This window comes from Pelobates fuscus, chromosome 11, assembly GCF_036172605.1.
Source record: "Pelobates fuscus isolate aPelFus1 chromosome 11, aPelFus1.pri, whole genome shotgun sequence".
Lineage (NCBI taxonomy): Eukaryota > Metazoa > Chordata > Amphibia > Anura > Pelobatidae > Pelobates > Pelobates fuscus.
The window spans coordinates 33,983,919-34,005,659 of record NC_086327.1 but is presented as its reverse complement, the minus strand read 5'-3'; the positions used below and the strand labels follow the sequence as shown (position 1 = coordinate 34,005,659).

Genomic DNA, 21,741 nt, shown 5'->3' with positions numbered 1-21,741 from the left:
CAAATTTAATAAATCCACATAAACATTTTTCCATTGATAGCATCCATTGCTGCTCCTGTGTCTAATATATTTCTCTCTAGTCTTCCATAAAAATATGGTCGACCATCTTCTCTCAAGAGTTATATCAGGAAGATGGAAAAGAGAACAACTAGGGGTTACACATCCCTATTTATTCGTGGGGGTAGGCAGATTTCACTTGTGGAATTGTGACTGCCCCTATCTTTCTTTCAATGTCATTTAACATACATATACAATCACTGTATAGATTTAAAATGTGAGGGGGTGCTGAAGGTGTATCTTCGATTTCTACAGCTGCCACTCTCTGTAGATTCTTATCGTCTAGGAAAATGTAATTTTCTTTCCCTTTTACTGGTAATTTTTTTCCCACATATTTAGGACAATATCTCCTAACATTTAGTAGTGTGTGTGGAACTGCACTCACTCCCATAAATCTGAGCCAGGGTGCTTGCTGAACCCATGGGCGTAGGAACCCCCAAAATCTGGGGGGGATAGCATTTTTACTCACCGGGTATATTCTTATTCCGTAAACTAGGAGTTGTTTATCCCATTGTACAGCACTATGGAATTTGCTGTCGCTATATAAATGATAAAATAATAACATTAAAGGGTCACTACAGGGAAGGGGTTTTACTTACCCGGATAAATTAGAGATTAGTGCCACGAATAATATACTAGATTGCCTACTTACAACCAGATGAGGATGATGGTGGGCTCTAGCTGCAGTCTGGCTCCACTGGTCTGGTGTAGAACAGGCTCTCTGGAGGCTGTTTGTAACTGTGGTCACAAAAATCAATGTTCTGGGAGAACAGGACGTAGCTCCATTTTTTTGGGGCCCTTTACACAGCTCAAGGTCTGGGTCCCAGGGTCCACCTTCATGTTCCACCAATTGTTCACAGGGGGTGGAGTGTGTAGGGGATGTCCTGATATGTGTGTAAGGAATGCATTGTGTGAATCTGTTTGTATGTGTAAGGGCTGCAAGGTGTTTCTGTGTATGTACGGGATGCAGTGTGTGCATCTGTAAGGGGTGCATTGAGTGTGTGTAAGGAATGCATTGTGTGTACGGGTTGCATTGCTTGTGTGTGTGTCTAATTCATTGTGTGTGTAATGCATTGTGTGTTTTTCTGTGTGCAAGGGGTGCATTGTCTTTGTGTGTAAGGGGTGCATTGTGTGTGATTGTGTGTGTGTGTGATGGATGTCAATCTCTCCCCCCTCCCTTGTCACTCTCTTCTCCCCCCCTCTCCCTCCCTTATCACTCTCTTCTCCCCCCCTCCCTCCCTTGTCACTCTTCTCCCCCCTCCCTTGTCACTCTCCCCCCTCCCTTGTCACTCTCTTCTACCCCCTCCCTTGTCACTCTCTTCTCTCCCCTCCCTTGTCATTCTCTTCCCCCCTCCCTTGTCACTCTCTTCTACCCCCTCCCTTGTCACTCTCTTCTCCCCCCTCCCTCCCTTGTCACTTCTACCCCCTCCCTTGTCACTCTCTTCTACCCCCTCCCTTGTCACTCTCTTCTCCCCCCTCCCTTGTCACTCTTTTCTACCCCCTCCCTTGTCACTCTCTTCTACCCCCCTCCCTTGTCACTCTCTTCTACCCCCTCCCTTGTCACTCTCTTCTAACCCCCTCCCTTGTCACTCTCTTCTCCCCCCTCTTCCTCCCTTGTCACTCTCTTCTCCCCCCTCCTTCCCTTGTCACTCTCTTCTACCCCCTCCCTTGTCACATTCTTCTCCCCCCCTCCCTTGTCACTCTCTTCCCCCCCTCCCTTGTCACTCCCCCCTCCCTTGTCACTCTCTTCTCCCCCTCCCTTGTCACTCTCTTCTAACCCCCTCCCTTGTCTCTCTCTTCTAACCCCCTCCCTTGTCTCTCTCTTCTAACCCCCTCCCTTGTCACTCTCTTCTACCCCCCTCCCTTGTCACTCTCTTCTCCCCCCTCCCTTGTCACTCTCTTCTACCCCCTCCCTTGTCAATTTCTTCCTCCCCCCATTCCTTCCCTTCCCCCCCTCGTCCCCTCCCTCCCCCCTCCCTTGTCACTCTCTTCTACCCCCCTCCCTTGTCAATTTCCTTCTCCCCCCTCTATTTCTTCCCCCCTCCCTTGTCACTCTTTTCTACCCCCCTCCCTTGTCAATTTATTTTCCCCCTCTCCTACCCCCTCTATTTCTCCTCCCTCCCCTACCTCTGGTGTAGCGTGGCCGAGCTCTGTATGGTCCGTGGGTACAGGGAGCCTCTGTCTCCTGTACCCGGCCGGACTGACAGGAAGTGCACACTGAGTGTGCACTTCCTGTCAGTCCGGCCGGGTACAGGAGACAGAGGCTCCCTGTACCCGCGGACCATACAGGGCTTGGCCACGCTACAGTGAGGGAGTGACAGGAGGTAGCGCTGAGCGCTTCCCTCCTGTCAGCCCCTCTCCTCATGCTGCGCCCGGGCAGTGCGCTCTCTTGGACGCACCAGCCCAGGCAAAGCTGCAGCCGCCTGAGGCTCTCTGCAGAGCGCTCGGGCAGCTGCAGCATGAGGGGGGCCGGCGCTCCTGGGCGGCCGGCGGAGTTGGGGGGGATTTGTCTATACCCTGTCCCCCCCGCATGATTTGCTGGGGGGGATGCGCCTCCATCCCCCCCAGTTCCTACGCCCATGGCTGAACTGGAATCAAACACCAGATTTCCAAAAATGAATAAAGTAATAGAGGTCCAGGCACGCCTTGCTTCAAGACTAGTGATGTACCGAACGGTTCGCTGGCGAATAGTTCCTGGCGAACATAGCGTGTTCGCGCTCGCCACCGCGGGCGAACATATGCGATGTTCGGTCCGCCCCCTATTCTTTATCATTGAGTAAACTTTGACCCTGTGCCTCACAGTCAGCAGACACATTCCAGCCAATCAGCAGCAAACCCTCCCTCCCAGACCCTCCCACCTCCTGGACAGCATCCATTTTAGATTCATTCGGAATTTTTGTTTTTGTTTATATATATTTTAATTTTTTTATATATATTTTTTTTTATTCTAAATGCAAAACATTGTTATATAGGGGAATATTCACTAAATGCCAAACATTGTTATATAGGGGAATATTCACTAAATGCCAAACAATGGTATACAGGGTAATATTCCCTGATACACACTGACACAGAGCAGAATAGGGACTGTTCCTTCTACATAGAGTCACTTGGCAGGTATGGATTGACACCTGTCCTCAGGGACCCTGTTAAACACTGACACAGAGCAGAATAGGGACTGTTCCCCCTACATAGGGTCACTTGGCAGATATGGATTGACACCTGTCCTCAGGGACCTGATACACACTGATACAGAGCAGGAGAGGGACTGTTCCTCCTACATAGGGTCACTTGGCATATATGGATTGACACCTATCCTCAGGGACCCTGATACACACTGACACAGAGCAGAATAGGGACTGTTCCTTCTACATAGAGTCACTTGGCAGGTATGGATTGACACCTGTCCTCAGGGACCCTGATACACACTGACACAGAGCAGAATAGGGACTGTTCCCCCTACATAAGGTCACTTGGCAGATATGGATTGACACCTGTCCTCAGGGACCCTGATACACACTGACACAGAGCAGAATAGGGACTTTTCCTCCTACATAGGGTCACTTGGCAGATATGGATTGACACCTATCCTCAGGGACCCTGATACACACTGACACAGAGCAGAATAGGGACTGTTCCTTCTACATAGAGTCACTTGGCAGGTATGGATTGACAGCTGTCCTCAGGGACCCTGATACACACTGACACAGAGCAGAATATGGACTGTTCCTTCTACATAGAGTCACTTGGCAGGTATGGATTGACACCTGTCCTCAGGGACCCTGATACACACTGACACAGAGCAGAATAGGGACTGTTCCCCCTACATAGGGTCACTTGGCAGATATGGATTGACACCTGTCCTCAGGGACCCTGATACACACTGACACAGTGCATAATAGGGACTGTTCCCCCTACATAGGGTCACTTGGCAGATATGGATTTACACCTGTCCTCAGGGACCCTGATACACACTGACACAGAGCAGAATAGGGACTGTTCCTTCGACATAGAGTCCCTTGGCAGGTATGGATTGACACCTGTCCTCAGAGACCCTGATACACACTGGGGGGACCTATTGTCCTCCCCCCACCCTTGAGCGTTGGGTGGGTGCCATAAAAATAAGGAGGGGGGACCTACTGTCCTCCCCCCGGCCCCCACCCCTGCGCGGTGGGTGGGGGCCATCAAAATAATGAGGGGGGGACCTACTGTCCTCACCACCGCTCCCACCCATGAGCATTGGGTGGGGCCATAAAAATAATGAGAGGGGGACCTACTGTCTTCCCCTCCGGCCCCCACCCCTGCGCGGTGGGTGGAGGCCATAAAAATAATGAGGAGGGGAACCTACTGTCCTCCCCCCCAGCCCCCACCCCTGAGCGGTGGGTGGGGGCCGTAAAAAAACAATAAGGGTGGACCTACAATAATGGGGGCCATAAATCACAATGGGGGGACCCCGTGAGCATTGGGTGGGGGCCATAAAAATAATGAGGGGGGGACCTACTGTCCTCCCCCCTGGCCCCCACCCCAGCGTGGTGGGTGGGGGCCATAAAAATAATGAGGGGGGACCTACTGTCCTCCCCCCCAGCCCCCACCCCTGCGCGGTGGGTGGGGCCATAAAATAATGAGGGGGGACCTACTGTCCTCCCCCTGGCCCCCACCCCAGCGTGGTGGGTGGGGGCCATAAAAATAATGAGGAGTGGAACCTACTGTCCTCCCCCCCGGCCCCCACCCCTGAGCGGTGGGTGGGGGCCCTAAAAAAACAATAAGGGTGGACCTACAATAATGGGGGCCATAAATCACAATGGGGGGACCCCGTGAGCGTTGGGTGGGGGCCATAAAAATAATGAGGGGGGGATCTACTGTCCTCCCCCCTGGCCCCCACCCCAGCGTGGTGGGTGGGGGCCATAAAAATAATGAGGAGGGGAACCTACTGTCCTTCCCCCCGGCCCCCACCCCTGAGCGGTGGGTGGGGGCCCTAAAAAAACAATAAGGAGGGACCTACTGTCCCCCCCGGCCCCCACCCCTGCGCAGTTGGTGTGGGTCATAAAAATAATGACGGGTGGGACCTACTGTCCTCCCCCCCTGGCCCCCACCCCTGAGCGGTGGGTGGGGGCCCTAAAAATAACAATAAGGGGGACCTACTGTCCCCCCCTGCCTCCACCCCTGAGTGGTGGGTGGGGGCTCTAAATAAAAATCCCCCCCCCAATCAAAGGTGACTAGGGGTCCCCAAGCCCCTAGTCACCCACCCCCCTACCCTCAAAAAAGGTATCCCCTACCTACCCCCCTCACCCTAAAAAATAGTGAGGGGGGAATAAAATAACTAACCTGTAAAGAAAAATTCAACTTACCATTTGACGTCTTCTTTTTTCTAAAATCTTTTTCCAAATAAAAATCCATAAGAACCGACGCAACTTAAAAAAAAATAAATAAAAAAAAAATAAAATAAAAATAATCCATCTTCACCCATGGAGGGCTCCGCGCAGACTGAGCTCTGCAAGGTGGGGGAAGGCTTATAAAGCCTTGCCATGCCCTGCAATTAGGCTGAGAACACTCTGATTGGCTGGAGCAGTGTGATTGGATGGATTTCAAGCCACCCAATCAGAGTGCTCTGTGTCATTTTACACAGCGTGGGAAAGTTCCAAAGAACTTTCCCACGCTGTGTAAAATGACACAGAGCACTGTAATTGGTGGACTTGGAATCTAACCAATCAGAGTGCTCTGTGTCATTTTACACAGCGTGGGAAAGTTCTTTGGAATTTTCCCACGCTGTGTAAAATGACAAAGAGCACTCTGATTGGCTTAACCCCTTAAGGACACATGACATGTGTGACATGTCATGATTCCCTTTTATTCCAGAAGTTTGGTCCTTAAGGGGTTAAACCAGCCAATCAGAGTGTTCTTATCCTAATTGCAGGGCGTGGCAAGGCTTTATAACAGAAATTTATGGGATAAGTAGTTTATCCTTCATTGCCTATGATGATTGGAATTACTCTATAAACTGTTAACAGCCATCCTGTGGGTCCTTTCAGCTTGGATACAGCTGTTTAGTGCACTAGGTTGTATGCACTGTTCTGCAGAGCTGATCTCCAGAGAGATGAAATAGCTCGATAAAAACAGGTTTGAGAGTACTCTTAGATTTCTATCAACCACTTTGCAATAATGTAAATTTGTTATGTGCATAGAGGGACCCTTTAATATTACAGATAGTATTCTGTTTTAATTGATTCTAAGCATCGGTGTGCAAAGCAATGGAAAAAAAAATAATAAAATTATGTTCTCAACACAACTGAAACATATATGTATATGTGTCCGCCATATTAAACAAACAAGAAAAAAAAAAACTGAAAAAAATAAAAAAAAATCTACATTATACCTGTCTTTTATGTTTAGGCATTATTTTGTTTTGTAAGCAACAGGCAGGTAATGAGCCCCAATTCGCTAATCCAATAAGCAGATAATGCATTAAACAGATTAAGTTAAAAAAGCAAAGATCAAAATCTTCTATGCGTAGCGCTTGTGCAGGCTCCTCTCTACCAGAAACCTCTCATTCTGGTCTGTTGGACAAATTGGGAATAAAGAACGCATTGGCCTTATTAATAGGACCTGGACAACAAGGGCAGAAACACAGACTTGTCCATGTTTATGTTTAGAAACAAAGAATATGCTTGAAGAAAATACACTAGTTTTGGAAGGGAGGTCAGTGGATTGTTGTGGAGAAAAATACGTCATCCACATATGCAGCAATAAAAATGTGCTATCACCACAGAGATAAGTGTGTGAATAGAGTGTTAAGTATAGTGAATACTTATCTAATAGTAAACAGGACAGCCTCCCACTGGTGGTGATCTTACATCAAATAGGAATAGAAACAAGAAAACATGGGAAATGGCTGTATAATCACACAAAAACAAAACATAGTATATTACTGTTGTAAATTATATATGTGCACTGGTAATCTTTTGCACTCACAAGATTGGAGATATAAACGCATTCAAAGGGTGCCTCCCCCGATGGTGTTGGGGGGCTGTAAACCCACGCCTTGGTCCATGTGTTTTCCTTTAAAAAACGAAATCCAGAGGATGGTGGTAAGAAAATATACGGCTTTATTTATAAAAGGTGAAAATACACTAATAAAGTGAAAACAAAACTGGTTCTACGCATTTCATCCAAGTACAATTGGACTTCCTCATGAACCAAAAATCAATATGTGTAACAGCAGCATGCAACAATGACATACAGCAATAAAACTGAAGCCCATGGAACAGTGAAACAGGGGAGTGGGCCTTGACAAGGCCAGGAAGTAGGCAGGTGGAAAGTTATGGGATGTTTAGGGCGGGGCTAAGTAGGGGAGGAGTCAGGTAGTGTAAATAGGCGGCCATCTTAAGTGAGGAGCCAGTTAATCTGAATTGCACTGACCTGTCACTTGTGGCTGGTCGGCGGAGTTCTTTTTCTTTTTCTCCCTCTGCAGGTAATGGCGTCCCTAGAGGAGATTCTGGACGGAGTTCGGGCGGCGGTTCGTGATAGAGGGCTGGCGTGGCTGCATGAACAGATCGGGGCGGCTGCCACCCACGCGGAGGGACCGGAGAGGAGGTCGGCGCGGAGGACCAGGCCGCCACAGAGGTTGAGCCCGGGGGAGGCCCCTGCGGCCCGGCGGCGGAGGAGCCCTTCAGCGGTCGGCGGGTCGGAGGCCGGACCGAGTACAGCAGCGGAGGAGGGAATGCGGCAGGCGCCTTCAGGCGGACCCGCCGGGCAGGCGACTGCGGGCGCAAAACGGAGGCCATGAGGTCAGAAGGCGCCCCGCGTAATGGCGGCCGGCGGGACAGCAGGAAGCGGGAATGCTGCAGCACCAGCGGACCATGCGGCTGCGGATGGCTTCACCCACGCGGCCAGTGGGCAACGGACTGAGCGTCCCGGTGAGTCAACCTCCAGCGGTATCACTGAGGGGCAAAGGGGGAATGCTAGTCGGGTTACCACAGCACCAGCGGTCCGCCAGGCATTGCGGGGAGACCAGGCCAGCAAGGGATCCGGAGGGGCGGCCGGAGGGAGGGCCAGGACTGAGCTCAGTGGAATAGGAGGAGAGGACAGCGGAGCGGGTCGGGCGGCTCAGAGGGTTTCTGGAGCTAGGAAGGCGACAGGCGGCTTATCCTTAGGAGTTATGGCGGAGTCAGACGGGGCGGCCGGTGGGGGGCCAGGCGCAGCGGCTGTGGGAGAGCCTGTGGTTTCAGCACGATACCGGGGAGCAAGGGGTGGCAGTATAGAGCGGGGGGGCCCATCCGGCTGCCCTCAGGTACGGCCTAGTGACAGGGATGCGGCAGTGAAGGGCCAGGGCGGCCAGCGGCGCAGCTGCAGCGCCAGGTGCAGCAGTGACAGGAGCTGGTCAGGAGGACGGGAGAGCAGGGACAGGAGCCATTCACGGCTAGGCCGCAGCGAGTCCAGGTTCAGCGTCAGGGAGAGGAGAAGGAGGTCCAGGTCAGAGGAAGGGAGGCGGAGCAGAAGGCACAGTGCATCGAGATCTTCAGAGAGGAGCTTCAGGGAACAGCGGCGGGGAGCGCCCAGCAAGGGAGGTCGGAAGGAGCAGTGGAGAGGATCCAGGGCAGTCGGCGATGAGCGTAGGGAGGAAGGGCGGGTAGGGAGCTACTCGGGCAGACTACCCAGGATGTCTTCTCCTTACAGGTCGCGGAGTAACTCACCAGCGGTTCTGAGGCGGGACCAGGCGGGCAGGAGTCGGCGACTATTGGGAGCTCCAGTGTCAGAAATGGCGGATGGAGGGACAGCAACCCCGCGGCCTGCGGTGGCCAGGGGCATCAGCGGTGAGTCTTCCTCTACACCACACCCGGGGACATTCATACACTGTTTGAAGTCATTCATAGATTCATGGTCAGAGGATAGGGAGCCGCTTAGGTTCGATAGGGTTTGGTCAGCAGGTGAAGGCAGAGGGTCGGGGTTGGTGGGGGTATCCTCAGGAGTGACAGGTGGTAACAGGGAGGAAACGCGGCCCACTGATAAGCCTGACGGATCATCGGTGGGGGACGGGGTACTCGACGTGACGGGTGGGGACATTGCGGAAGCAGCGCGTCAGAATGTACATGTGTCCTTCGCGGGGCCGTTAGGTTGCCATTTGAAAGGGGAGGTGAAGGAGAAGATTGCGAAAGGGGAATTCGTGGAAATATTTTCCCTTCTTCCCCTGGAGGAATTCTTAGATTTAAAAGAGGAGGACAAGAAGGACGCCAAGAAGGAAGAGGAGGAGAAAAGGCGGAGGTATCGCAAGATACCGAAGACCTTCGGCAACTGGCTGCGAGCTTTTTGCATTTTGGCCAGTGTTATTGGGGAGAAGCGGCCGGAGTGCTGCTCTCAGTTGTTTTGTTACTTGGACGGAATCGGGGACGCATACCGCACCTATGGGGGGTTGGCATGGTGGAGGTATGATGAGCAGTTCCGTCAGCGACTGGCGGCCAACCCTTCCATGCGCTGGGACCAAATGGACCTGCCGCTTTGGATGCGGTTAATGATGGCGCAAAAGAATGCGCCCTTTCCAGGGACTGCCGGCACCGCTCCCGGGGGGGGCGGTGGCGGCAGGTCAAAAGACAGGTACCTGCTGGGCCTTCAATGAAGGACAGTGTAAGTGGGGATCCGCTTGTAGATTCCGGCATGAATGCTCAGGGTGCGGCGGGACCCACGGGGTTAACCGGTGCTTCAAGAAAGGTAAGTCGGCCGCAGGGGGCGGAGCAACGGGAGCGGCCACTCCCACAGCTCCCGCTGGGGGTGTCACCAGTGAAGGTAGGCGCGATGTTGCCTTGGCTAAGGCAATACGCTGATCAAGCCGTGGCAGAATTCCTTCGGGCGGGCTTTGCCGGGGGTTTCAAAATTCCCTTCAAAGCCACGGGGCCGGGGGCACCTTGTGAGAACCTCAGGTCGGTCAGGGAACACCCGGGGGTGGTGCGGGAGAAATTAGCCAAGGAGGTCCAAGCAGGGAGGATGGCGGGGCCATTTCCGGCCCCGCCCTTGGCGAATCTGAGGTTGTCACCATTGGGGGTGGTCCCCAAGAAGGAAGAGGGAAAGTTCCGTCTGATTCATCATTTATCGCACCCGAAAGGGTCTTCGGTGAATGATGACATCGACGCCGACCTATGCTCGGTCTCCTGCACGTCATTCGACAAAGCCGTCGAGCTGGGTAGGAGAGCAGGGCGTGGGGCGCTGATGGCCAAGGTGGACGTGGAGGCGGCTTTTCGGCTGCTGCCCATACACCCGGACTGTCACCACCTGTTGGGGTGCCACTTTGAGGGTGAAGTCTTCGTGGTCTTGTGTCTGCCTATGGGTTGTTCCATCTCTTGTGCTTACTTCGAGAGGTTTAGTACCTTCTTGGAATGGGTGGTGCGCACGGAATCGGCGGGGGGTGCTGTAGTGCACTACTTGGATGATTTTCTGTGTGTCGGCCCGCGGGACTCTGAGCGGTGTGCTCAGGTACTGAGGGTTTTTCAGCGGGTGGCGCATACCTTTGGGGTGCCGTTGGCTGGGGACAAGACGGTGGGCCCCACCACGTGCCTTAGCTTCTTGGGTCTCGAAATTGATTCGGAGCTCGGGGAATGCAGGCTGCCTAGGGATAAATGGCGGCATCTGCGACAGCTAGTGGACGTGGTCAAGGGGGCGAGGAAGGTGACCTTGCGGGGGCTCCAGTCCCTCGTAGGGAGCCTTAATTTTGCGTGCAGGGTGATCCCCATGGGGAGGATATTTTGTCGGAGGTTGGCGCAAGCAACAAGTGGGGTGCGGCGGCCGTCGCACTACATTCGGGTGTCGGCCGAGATGAAGGACGATTTGGGGGTTTGGGAGCAGTTTTTGGGCAACTTTAACGGGACAGTGTTCTTTCGGGAACCGACGGTGTCGTCGGCCGCGATGAAGTTGTTTACAGACGCTTCCGGCAGTATTGGTTTCGGGGCCTACTTGGCAGGTAAGTGGTGCGCGGAGGCGTGGCCGGAACCGTGGAAGGTGAGTCCTCTGATTAAGAACTTGGCGTTCTTGGAGTTGTTTCCCATCGTTGTAGCAGTGGTACTCTGGGGTACGGAGTTGGCTGACAAAAAGGTGGTATTCTACTCCGATAACATGGCGGTAGTGCAAGCGATCAATAGCTTGACCGCCTCGTCGCCCCCGGTAGTACGCCTGCTTCGACAATTAGTGCTTAGTTGTATGTCATTCAACATAGTGTTCAGGGCTAGGCACATCCCGGGGCTCCAGAATGTGGTGGCTGACTCACTGTCTCGTTTTCAGTGGGAACGCTTTCGGGAGGCTGTGCCGGACGCGCTGGCCCAGGGACAGGAGTGCCCGGGTGTGATGTGGCAACTCGGGACGGCCTGCTTGGAGACTGTGTGAGGAGGTCACTGGCGCCGAGCACGTGGGCGTCTTACGTAAAGGTTTGGAAACTGTGGGACGAGACGGTGGCTCAGGTGAGTAGCGCCCCTAGGGAGGGGCAACGCTTGGATGCACTTTTGTGGTTGCTCTGTCGATTGTTCGCGGCTCAGGCGTCGCCTGCCATGGTGGATAGGCATCTCTCTGCCTTGGCTTTCCTGTTTAAGTTCAATGGCTGGGTTGATGATACCAAACACTTCCTGGTCCGTCAGGCAGTGAAGGGATTCAAGAGGGGGAAGAAAACGGTAGACACGCGTAGACCAGTGTCCTTTGAATTGTTGCGGGAGCTGGTGGGGGTTCTACCGGGCATTTGCAGCTCCACATTCGAGGTGTCGTTGTTCACGGTGGCATTTGTGTGGGCCTTTTTCGGGGCTTTTCGTATCGGGGAGTTGGTAAGCGCAAACAAGATGGGCCTTGGGGGTCTTCGGCTCACAGATGTGGAGGTTCGCGAGGACAGGGTGCAAATTCAGTTACGCCGTTCGAAGATGGACATTTTTGGTAAAGGTTGCACAGTTGTGCTGTTCGGGTTGCCTTGGTCAGGGGTGTGCCCAGTTGAAAAGGGGTCAGAGTACAGGGCATTGCGCCCGGGGGGTGATGGTTGCTTCTTGGTGCACCAGGACGGCTCGGCTCTGTCGCGCATCCAGTTCGCGAGGGTGTTTCGGATAGGGGGTAAGTAAGCTAGGCCTGGAGCCGGGGCAATTTGGGACTCACTCCTTTAGAATTGGGGCGGCAACCGAGGCCGCACGGCTGGGACTGGGGGACGAGAGGATTAAACGCATAGGGAGGTGGGAGTCCTTGCGTTTTAGATCATACGTTAGACCAGATAGGCTGGTGTGAGAGGGGCAGTGTTATGCTGTGATGGAAGCGGAATCCATCTGTTTGGTATTAACGTGTTTTTCTTTGCAGGATGGAGAGTGTGGATCTGGGGCCACTCGTATGTCTATTGGGCTCAGAAGAGGGCTGCTGTTCGGAGAAGTGGAGCACAGCTGGGTTTTCCTCAAGGAGAAGTGTCGATTTCTTGGTTCGGCTTTAGGGGGTTTAGCTGGCAAAGCCTCAGTAGTACGTTGTTTAGCAGGTTGGCCGGAGGGTCTGCACCAGACATAGTTTTATTACACGGGGGTGGGAATGATTTGGGTCTGATTCCGCAAAGGGAGTTGGTTAGACGGATGAAGAGAGACGTTGATCGGCTGTTGGACCTGGTCCCTGGCGTGGTGGTGGTTTGGTCGGAAATGGTCCCCCGTTTCACGTGGCGGCACGCCAGGGATCCAGCTGCAGTGGCTCGATGCAGGGGCAAGGTTAACAGGGCAATGGCGAGCTTTGTGCGGCGAGTGGGGGGCATTGTAGTTCGGCATAGGGAACTGGAGGACATGCTGCCGGGCTATTTTAGGAGAGACGGGGTACACTTGTCAGACGTGGGTTGTGACTTGCTCAATCTAGGCTTTCAGGAAGGGATTAGCTTGGCCCTGTTTCAGGGTGGTGGGGGGCGCACATGTCCTTAAGGGATCAAGTCATGTGCTATGGCGGAACAGGGCGTGTTAAAGCCAGGAGTTAGCTGGAATTGGGAATGGACAGGCCAAGACCTAGGCTGGAGTAGGCCAGATGGATTAGAGTGTTGGTAGGTTCAAGCTCTTCGGTGGCTACGAACCTAGGGGGTAGGGGTGTCTGGGTACACCCCTACAGTTAACAGATGGTTTTGGGGCCTCTCTGGTAGGCCGTGTGTTACTGGTTATATGTTAAGTGAATGTTAATTATTGTTCAAAAGATAGGGTCATTGTCAGGGGTATTGTGCGGGGGGATAGTAATATAATGTTTGCTGGACAATGACCCTAAATTGTTAATTTATTTATTTATATATTTAATAATTAATAAAGCTGTGGACGTTATAATCCAACAGATAAATTTGGTGTCAGTGTTTTATTTAAGGTAAACTAAAATAGCACCTGCCGAATAACGACGGTGCATATGTCATGAAGCCCATGGAACAGTGAAACAGGGGAGTGGGCCTTGACAAGGCCAGGAAGTAGGCAGGTGGAAAGTTATGGGATGTTTAGGGCGGGGCTAAGTAGGGGAGGAGTCAGGTAGTGTAAATAGGCGGCCATCTTAAGTGAGGAGCCAGTTAATCTGAATTGCACTGACCTGTCACTTGTCCCTCCCTCCCTCCCTCCCTATAGTTGAGTTTTGATCCCGTTTGGTCACAGCGGCGGGAACAGGGCGTGTTAAAGCCAGGAGTTAGCTGGAATTGGGAATGGACAGGCCAAGGCCTAGGCTGGAGTAGGCCAGATGGATTAGAGTGTTGGTAGGTTCAAGCTCTTCGGTGGCTACGAACCTAGGGGGTAGGGGTGTCTGGGTACACCCCTACAGTTAAGAGATGGTTTTGGGGCCTCTCTGGTAGGCCGTGTGTTACTGGTTATATGTTAAGTGAATGTTAATTATTGTTCAAAAGATAGGGTCATTGTCAGGGGTATTGTGCGGGGGGATAGTAATATAATGTTTGCTGGACAATGACCCTAAATTGTTAATTTATTTATTTATATATTTAATAATTAATAAAGCTGTGGACGTTATAATCCAACAGATAAATTTGGTGTCAGTGTTTTATTTAAGGTAAACTAAAATAGCACCTGCCGAATAACGACGGTGCATATGTCAAGATACGGTAAAAGGAAAACTCTCAGACAGTGTCAGAGACAAAGTATGTGTTATAGTTACTGGAGGGCAAACGACTGGGTGAATATGCACACTGTATTTAGTTGATCTGATAAAAAGAAAAGGAAGGACTTTAAGAGGGAGTGGCAGGGATTTGTAGAGAAGGGGCAGGGGTTTTGTAGTAGGGTGGGACAGAAGTTTTGTAGAAGGAGGTGACAGGGGTTTTGTAGAGGGGAGCAAGGGTTTTGTGGAAAGGTGTGACAGGTTTTGTAGAAGGAGGTGACAGGGGTTTTGCAGAGGGGAGCAAGGGTTTCGTGGCAAGGTGTGACAGGTTTTGTAGAAGGAGGTGACAGGGGTTTTGTAGAAGAGGGTGATGGGTTTTGTAGAGAGTGGGCAGGGGAGCAACGGTTTTGGGTAAAGGGGTGACATGTTTTGTAGAAGGGGATGACAAGGGGTTTGTAGAAGGGGATGACAGGAGTTTTGTAAACGGGGGTTACAGGGATTTTGTAAAAGGGGGTAACAGGGGTTTTGTAGAAAAGGGTTACAGGGATTTTGTCAAAGGGGTGACAGAGGTTTTGTAGAAGGGGGCAGGGGTTTTGTGGAAAGGGGTAAAAGGGATTTTGTAGAAGGAGATGACATTTCCTTCTCTTTTTATTATCATGTTTTTTTTTTTTTTAGAGCCTCATGAATATGAAAATGTGAAGAAAAATGGCATGGTGAGTTGTATATATCTACAGCCTTATGTGGGGGGAGAGACAGGGTACAGCCTTGTTTCTATAACCTCACCCCCTTGAGCCTTGCCATCTAGCTCAACACTCCAAATATGTTAGGCTTACTGTATCCACTGGATGAGCAACTACACTCTATATTAAATAAAAAATAAACATTGGAAAGCTTTTTTTTTTTTAGTCCAAGACAGGTAAAAAATACTTGAATTGAGTCTCCTGCGCTGTAACCGTACTCATAAGCTAAATACACAATCAGAGCTATCCACTAAACTGTGGATTGTCAGCATTTCACCAATAACTGTAAATGTAGGCTAAAATAATCTGGAAAAAAGTGGAGATTTTTTTTTTTGTCTATTGTAGCCTAAAATTTGCAAATCAATGATGGTTTCATAACAATTTGTGGTTTATTGACTAGAAATATATTACCAATACTACTAACTACTTACTTCCAAATAGTAAGCCTTGAGATTTACCGGTCAGAGCAGTCTGTTTGGTTGACTTAGATACCTAATCATAGCTCTCTGACTCAAGTTGTCCGCCTTGTAAAGATTTTATAAGTCTTTCTCAGAAAGCTCACTCTGTGTAGAGCCCTTGTGGGGTAAAGATGGATCACCCTTTTTATCAGGATTTTTTTTTTTTTTTTTTTAGTTTCTTTTTTGTTATTGGCTCCTTTTTATTTAACAGTTGCAACTCAACTTTATGGATTTTTTTTTGCCTTTTTTGGGGCTGAAGATAGTCAAACAAATAAGTGATCTAATGGTAACTAGAACATTTTAACTGTACAGGTATTTAGTTTCTTGGCTGCCTCCATCTCAATATTTCTAGGGTTAAGGGGTAGGTAGGATTCTTTTTAGGGGCCTGTTGGTTACTGTTGGGGGGATTTTTAATATTAGCCCCAACCATTGCTAATGGCTGAGTGCTGGGGAGGGGCAATAGGTCCACTCCCCCTATAGTATTTAGAGCCTCCAACCCCTGCCAATGGGTGAGAGCTGGCTGAGACATAAAACCCCCTGTTCATTTTGTTTGATAGCCCAGACTCGCAGGACACGGGAGTGGGGATGCATTGGGACACTTGTTCCCCGCTCTGTTTATTTTAATAACCTCCACTCGTGGGAGACGATGTCCTCCCTCCTTTACTAATTTATTATGTTCCCCATCATGAGGGCATGAGCTGACTTGTGCCCCTTTATTGGATCAGCAGCTGGGCAACAATAGCTGACTGGTCACTGGCTGCTCGCTATTTAGTAGACATCCTCCTACTTACAGCACAGTGGGTATGGGCAGGAGGGATGATTTTAAACTAACCTTATCAGAATTAAATTCTGAAACAAAAATGATAACCAAATTTCCCCAAACATTTTTTTTTCGACGGTACCAGTCCAAGTACCAAAAGGATACCAAATTAGGGCGCTGTTTAGTAGATGGCTTTCCTAATTTGGCACCATGATGTGGGGTTCCCCTACTTAGAAAATTAGGTTACTGTTGAAAACATTTGTTGAAAAATATTTTTTATGATGTGAAAAGTGCTGCATTCTGTTTTTTAAATGTTTTTTTTTTATGCTGTTGTGCAGGACATAAAACGTGCTGCCCTTGGTGCCTTGCAAAATTACTGTATTGTTGGGCAGTTATTTTCACAACAGTTTTTAAAGGATTTTATTCTACCTTCTTTAACCCCTTAAGGACCAAACTTCTGGAATAAAAGGGAATCATGACATGTCACACATGTCATGTGTCCTTAAGGGGTTAAAAGTTGAAGTACACAGAAACATGAAGACACAGACATTCAAATGGGCTTTATGAGGAGGCAAAGGCAAACCCATGACACAGAAACATGGCAAGCCTAATTCTTAATATAAAGGCATGGACAATTAGGAGAGCTGGTAAACAGCTATAGGTGAAATATAAGAAAATCTGCTTTTTCAGTTGCTTAGTAGACAAGTCCCTAATTTGGTACTCTTTATTGTAGCTATCCAAAATAAGGAGATGATGCCAAATTAGAGAGATATCTACAAAAACCCGAAAGATCCAAATTAAGAAGAAAAAAGCCTTTTTTATAATTTTAATGTTTCAGTTGCTTGACAAATAAGTCCATATTTTTCCCTCTTTGAGAAAATAAATGGCTCAATTAGTTAGTTAGTTAGTTAGTTAGTAAGAAAAAAATTGAATTCAGACAAAATTTGATTTGTCTGATAACAAATGTGCATGCCTAGATAGCTACCATGCAAGCCATGGATAAAGAGCATAGGCAGAACAGTAAAAATCTGTATGTAAATATTTAGATATTATATATATTTATTAAGTATATAATATATACATATATCATTTTTTTTATTTTTTTATTTTTTTACTTCTCTTCCATTTTTTCCCTCTCCTGTTCACTTCTCATTTGATCTGTTGACAGTGGCGGTCCTCTAACCATTAATCATCTTTTTTCCTATGAGTCATCAGCCACCAACAGAACTCTGAATCAAAAAACATACAAAATGGCTCTTTAATTCTAGTTTTGGAATTTGCCCTAATGGCTATTTGGAGTTACAAAATTTTAAAAATGTGAAGATTGCAAAAAATGAGGGCATAACGCAAAGTTTCAAAATGCTCAAATCTAGTAACTACTTTATTAATTTCTTACTTTCTAACAATACTTTGTAAATGTAACAACTTAGATCAGTTTGTGTAATGTCTACCATTTCCTAAATTTCAGAATCCTGCATCTAGTGAAGATCCACCCTATATGGTGAGTTTTATTTTAACAGTGAGGACAATATATATATATATATCTCAAGCGATAAACTGGAGCACTCAAAAGGACTTCACTATAGTGTATTTATTGTGAAAAAAGTTTACAACAAAATGTAAAACATCTTAATCGACGTTTCGACCCCTCAGGGTCTTTTTCAATCTCGATCTTGAAAAAGACCCTGAGGGGTCGAAACGTCGATTAAGATGTTTTACATTTTGTTGTAAACTTTTTTCACAATAAATACACTATAGAGAAGTCCTTTTGAGTGCTCCAGTTTATCTCTTGATGTATATTTGGGACGTTGGATGCACCAAAGGCAAGATTTATCGGAACTTTTCAGGGGTGAGTGCCTAAATTATAATTTTTGTATATATATATAATATTGGAAGTGACATACCATATATTAAATTCATATATAGACAGGTAGATAGACTAACACTTCACACTCAAACTCGGTGAAGATCTGCATTTTACATCCTGCAGAAACACCTACCACTCTCAGGTACTGACTGAATCTTGGAAGATACTCCACCTCCTCTATTCTTGGATTGCTACAATATTATCATGCGTTACCATTTATACCTGTAGTTTTCCACTGTAATGTTCTGTGCATGCAGTTTGTATTATTATTGTTCATGTTTCTGACCAATATTTCATGTACACAGTTACTAATATTTTGGGTGATAGACTTTGGTTGCTAAACTTTCCAATTGTATTTAACACATGAAATTCTCCCAAGTGGCTATTTGGAGATACAAAATTAAAAAAATTTGCAAATCGCAAAAAAATAGGGCATAACACTAAGTTTCAAAATGCTCAAATCTAGTAACTACTATATTAATTTCTTACTTTCCAAAGATACTTAGTAAATGTAACAACTTAGATCAGTTTGTGTAATGTCTACTATTTCCTAAATTTCAGAATCCTGCATCCAGTGAAGATCCGTCCTATATGGTGAGTTTTATTTTAACAGTGAGGACAATTAACATATATACAAATTATAAATATAAGAAAATATAATGAAGGAAGTGACATACCATATATTAAATTCATATATAGACAGGTAGACAGACTAACACTTCACACTCAAACTCAGTGAAGATCTGCATTTTACATCCTGCAGAGACACTTCCACTCTCAGACCTCACTTCACACTCAAACTCAGTGAAGATCTGCATGTTACATCCTGCAGAAACACCTACCACTCTCAGGCCTCACTTTACAATAATACTCAGTGAACATCTGCATTTCACATACTGCAGAAACACCTACCACTCTCAGATACTGACTGAATCTTGGAAGATACTCCACCTCCTCTATTCTTGGATTGCTACAATATTATCATGCATAACCATTTATAATAATATTCTGTGCATGCAGTTTGTATTATTATTGTTCATGTTTCTGACCAATATTTCATGTACCCAGTTACTATTATTTTGGGTGATAGACTTTGGTTGCTAAACTTTCTAATTGTATTCAACACATGGCTAGTCTAACCTCCCACCCCCCCACCCTCAGCCTCTTTGCTATCCTCCCTCCAGCTGTAAATACCTTCATATAACTGTTCAATCTCCTTCTCTGTTCTCAAACCCAGTGAAGATCTGCATTTTTTTTCCTCACCAGCTTCCCACCCACCCACCCCACCCTCCCCTCCTATCACCCACCCAGGTTCCCCCCCCCCCCCCCCCAATATATAGCATGCCTCTCCAGCTGTTTGAGATTCTCACTCAATTATCTCCTCATTCCCTTTACAATTTACCAATAGCTGCTTCTCTCTGTTAACTCTTTTAGCCATCACATCCATATTTCCCCTGCTACCTTTTGTCTCAAATCCTCACTGTTTCCTTTAGATTGTAAGCTCATGGACCATCTAGCTAAGCACTTTGCATAAAAGAGCTCCAATGGCTAGATATCAGCTTACGGGCAGGGCTCTCTCTACCTCTTGTATTTGTATCTGTATATTGTACGTTCTCCACTAATTGTACAGTGCTGCAGAATCTGTTGGCACTTCATAAATACCAGTAATAAATAAAAAAAAAAATAACCGGCAGAGATAATTTGACTGAAATATTGTCAAATGGATGTGAGCATATTTTATGTATCTTATATTTGGCTTTGCAGCATTTGATATTACAAAGGACTATCCATAGAGGAAATACATGTGTGATTATTTAATGTACTAGCTGTGCATCTAGTAAGTTTTAAATATGAAAAATAATTGTAAGATGTTATCAGTGTTCATTAAATATGTTGCTTTCATATTATAGACTTTGCAATTCAAACATCAGGACACATACGGTGAGCTGAGAGGATGACAACGATACAATGATCTTTCTCTCCAAAATATATTACTGTGATATTTTTATATCATTGTTACAAGCATGATAGCATTATGATATTGTGCCATGTTTTGTGTTTTTAATATTAAAATATATTTTTTTTTTTGCCAAGACACAACTTCTGTTTATGCTTCAGTATTGCTAAAATATTGATTTACCAAGTGAGGAAATGAAGGAACTTGTATAACTACAGAACATCTAAACCGATTTTGACACATGACGTGATGTTTCTTGTGGAGATTTTAAATCATGAAGAAAAGTGTACATGTCCACAGTGACACAAACTTCAAATATAGAAATGTTTGATCACATTGTGCTAAGTACTACCCAAGGATTGGTTTCTTACACTAAAGAAAAAAAATATTGCAACACACAATGTTTTTGAAATCATTGAGTATAGCACCGTCTTGTGTGTCAAAAGGGAAAAGTAAGTTACAACCTTTCTGTTTAAGAGCTATCTTAAAAGGCACTCCAGGCTGTACTTGACATGCTTTTGTAAGGAAGGTATAGAGTCCCCAATATGCAATCCAAAACAGTAAAGGTAAAAGTACAAATGACCAAATTATTAGAGGTGACTGTGCTTAACGTATAAGGCAGGGACAGAATAGTCCAATAACAAGCCATGGTCAAAGGAATGCAGAGTAGCAACAGGAGGAGAAAACAAGCCAAAGCCAAGATCAGCATAATACTATTCAATGTACAAGCCAAAGTCAACAAACAGAATAACAATATAACACATAGAATGACCTCTCAGGTTACAAGAGCAATCCAAAATCTCATCAAAGTGTAAGTGTGTGTGTGTGTGTGTGTGTGTGTGTGTATGTATATATACAGAATTCTAGAGTCTTACATCATCAGCATAGCACAAAAACGTTATAAAACAGTGACGCTGGAATGCCCGTTATGTAAACAGTACTCCATGTGAAATACTTGAAGCTAAAACAATGCACGGTGTACATCTCTCATCATTATTGATGCCAGAAAGGTGCATGGTGTGATTATAGTGTTGCTGGATAGGATGCCATGTGTCAATATTGACTTGTGAATGGAGCACAGTGTTGCATACAGTGGAGGACTGATGCTGGCAAGAGGTTTAAGTTACATTATTGAAATAATGCGTTGTACAAAACAACCAGCTTTAAAATAGAAGATACTAAGATACTTTCTTTTAAAGTTCCTTTTGTTTGTGCAAATCCCTACAAATTACACCATTAGCTTCAGCTCTGCTCACACTAGGAAGTAGCTAGGACCAATCATCAAGACTTAATTTAAAAAAACTAACACATTTGATTGTTAGTAATTATTAAATGTATATATATTTTTTTAAATACATAGTCATATTGCTTTTTACAAAAATAATATGAATATAATATTAGCATATTCATTCATGAAATGTATTGAATGTGTAGTTTGTATTTTTTGCAAAATGTGTTACTTGTTTGGTATTAAAATGTGACGTGATATTTGGAAATAAAAAAGAGTTTGAAGGTATATTTAAAAATATATATATATATTTAGCATATTTTTAAACAATTATTTTGAAGTTTCAATTTTATTAAAGACACGGAGGCTCATATTATGCATAACTCTTTCTTTATTTCCTCAGCAGCAAAGATAGAGGAATATAAATATTGTCAAAATGAAAGAAAAAACTGTATAGGCATAACGGGTAGCCGATCACATGGTAGAGGAAGTAGCTATATAAGTCCTGTGTCTCCCACAATCCTCCTCTTTCTTTGCTGCTTCCTCAGACAGATAAGTGTTACTTGTTTGCTCTTGATTCTGATTTTTCAGTTTGGTGTTTTAAATGTATTTGTATTCATCTTGT

General features: G+C 46.7%; 1 protein-coding gene across 1 annotated transcript in view; it reads left to right on the top strand.

Moving 5' to 3' along the window:
* LOC134578090 (carcinoembryonic antigen-related cell adhesion molecule 16-like) overlaps positions 1–20,589 on the top strand; it is a 152,633-nt gene extending 132,044 nt beyond the window's left edge. The window contains exons 6-8 of the mRNA XM_063437080.1: positions 14,782–14,819; positions 18,493–18,525; positions 19,842–20,589. Of these exons, the coding sequence (XP_063293150.1) occupies positions 14,782–14,819; positions 18,493–18,525; positions 19,842–19,889 (119 nt within the window). The 3' untranslated portion in view covers positions 19,890–20,589. The remainder of the gene's footprint in view (positions 1–14,781; positions 14,820–18,492; positions 18,526–19,841) is intronic.
* Positions 20,590–21,741: the final 1,152 nt, after the last annotated feature.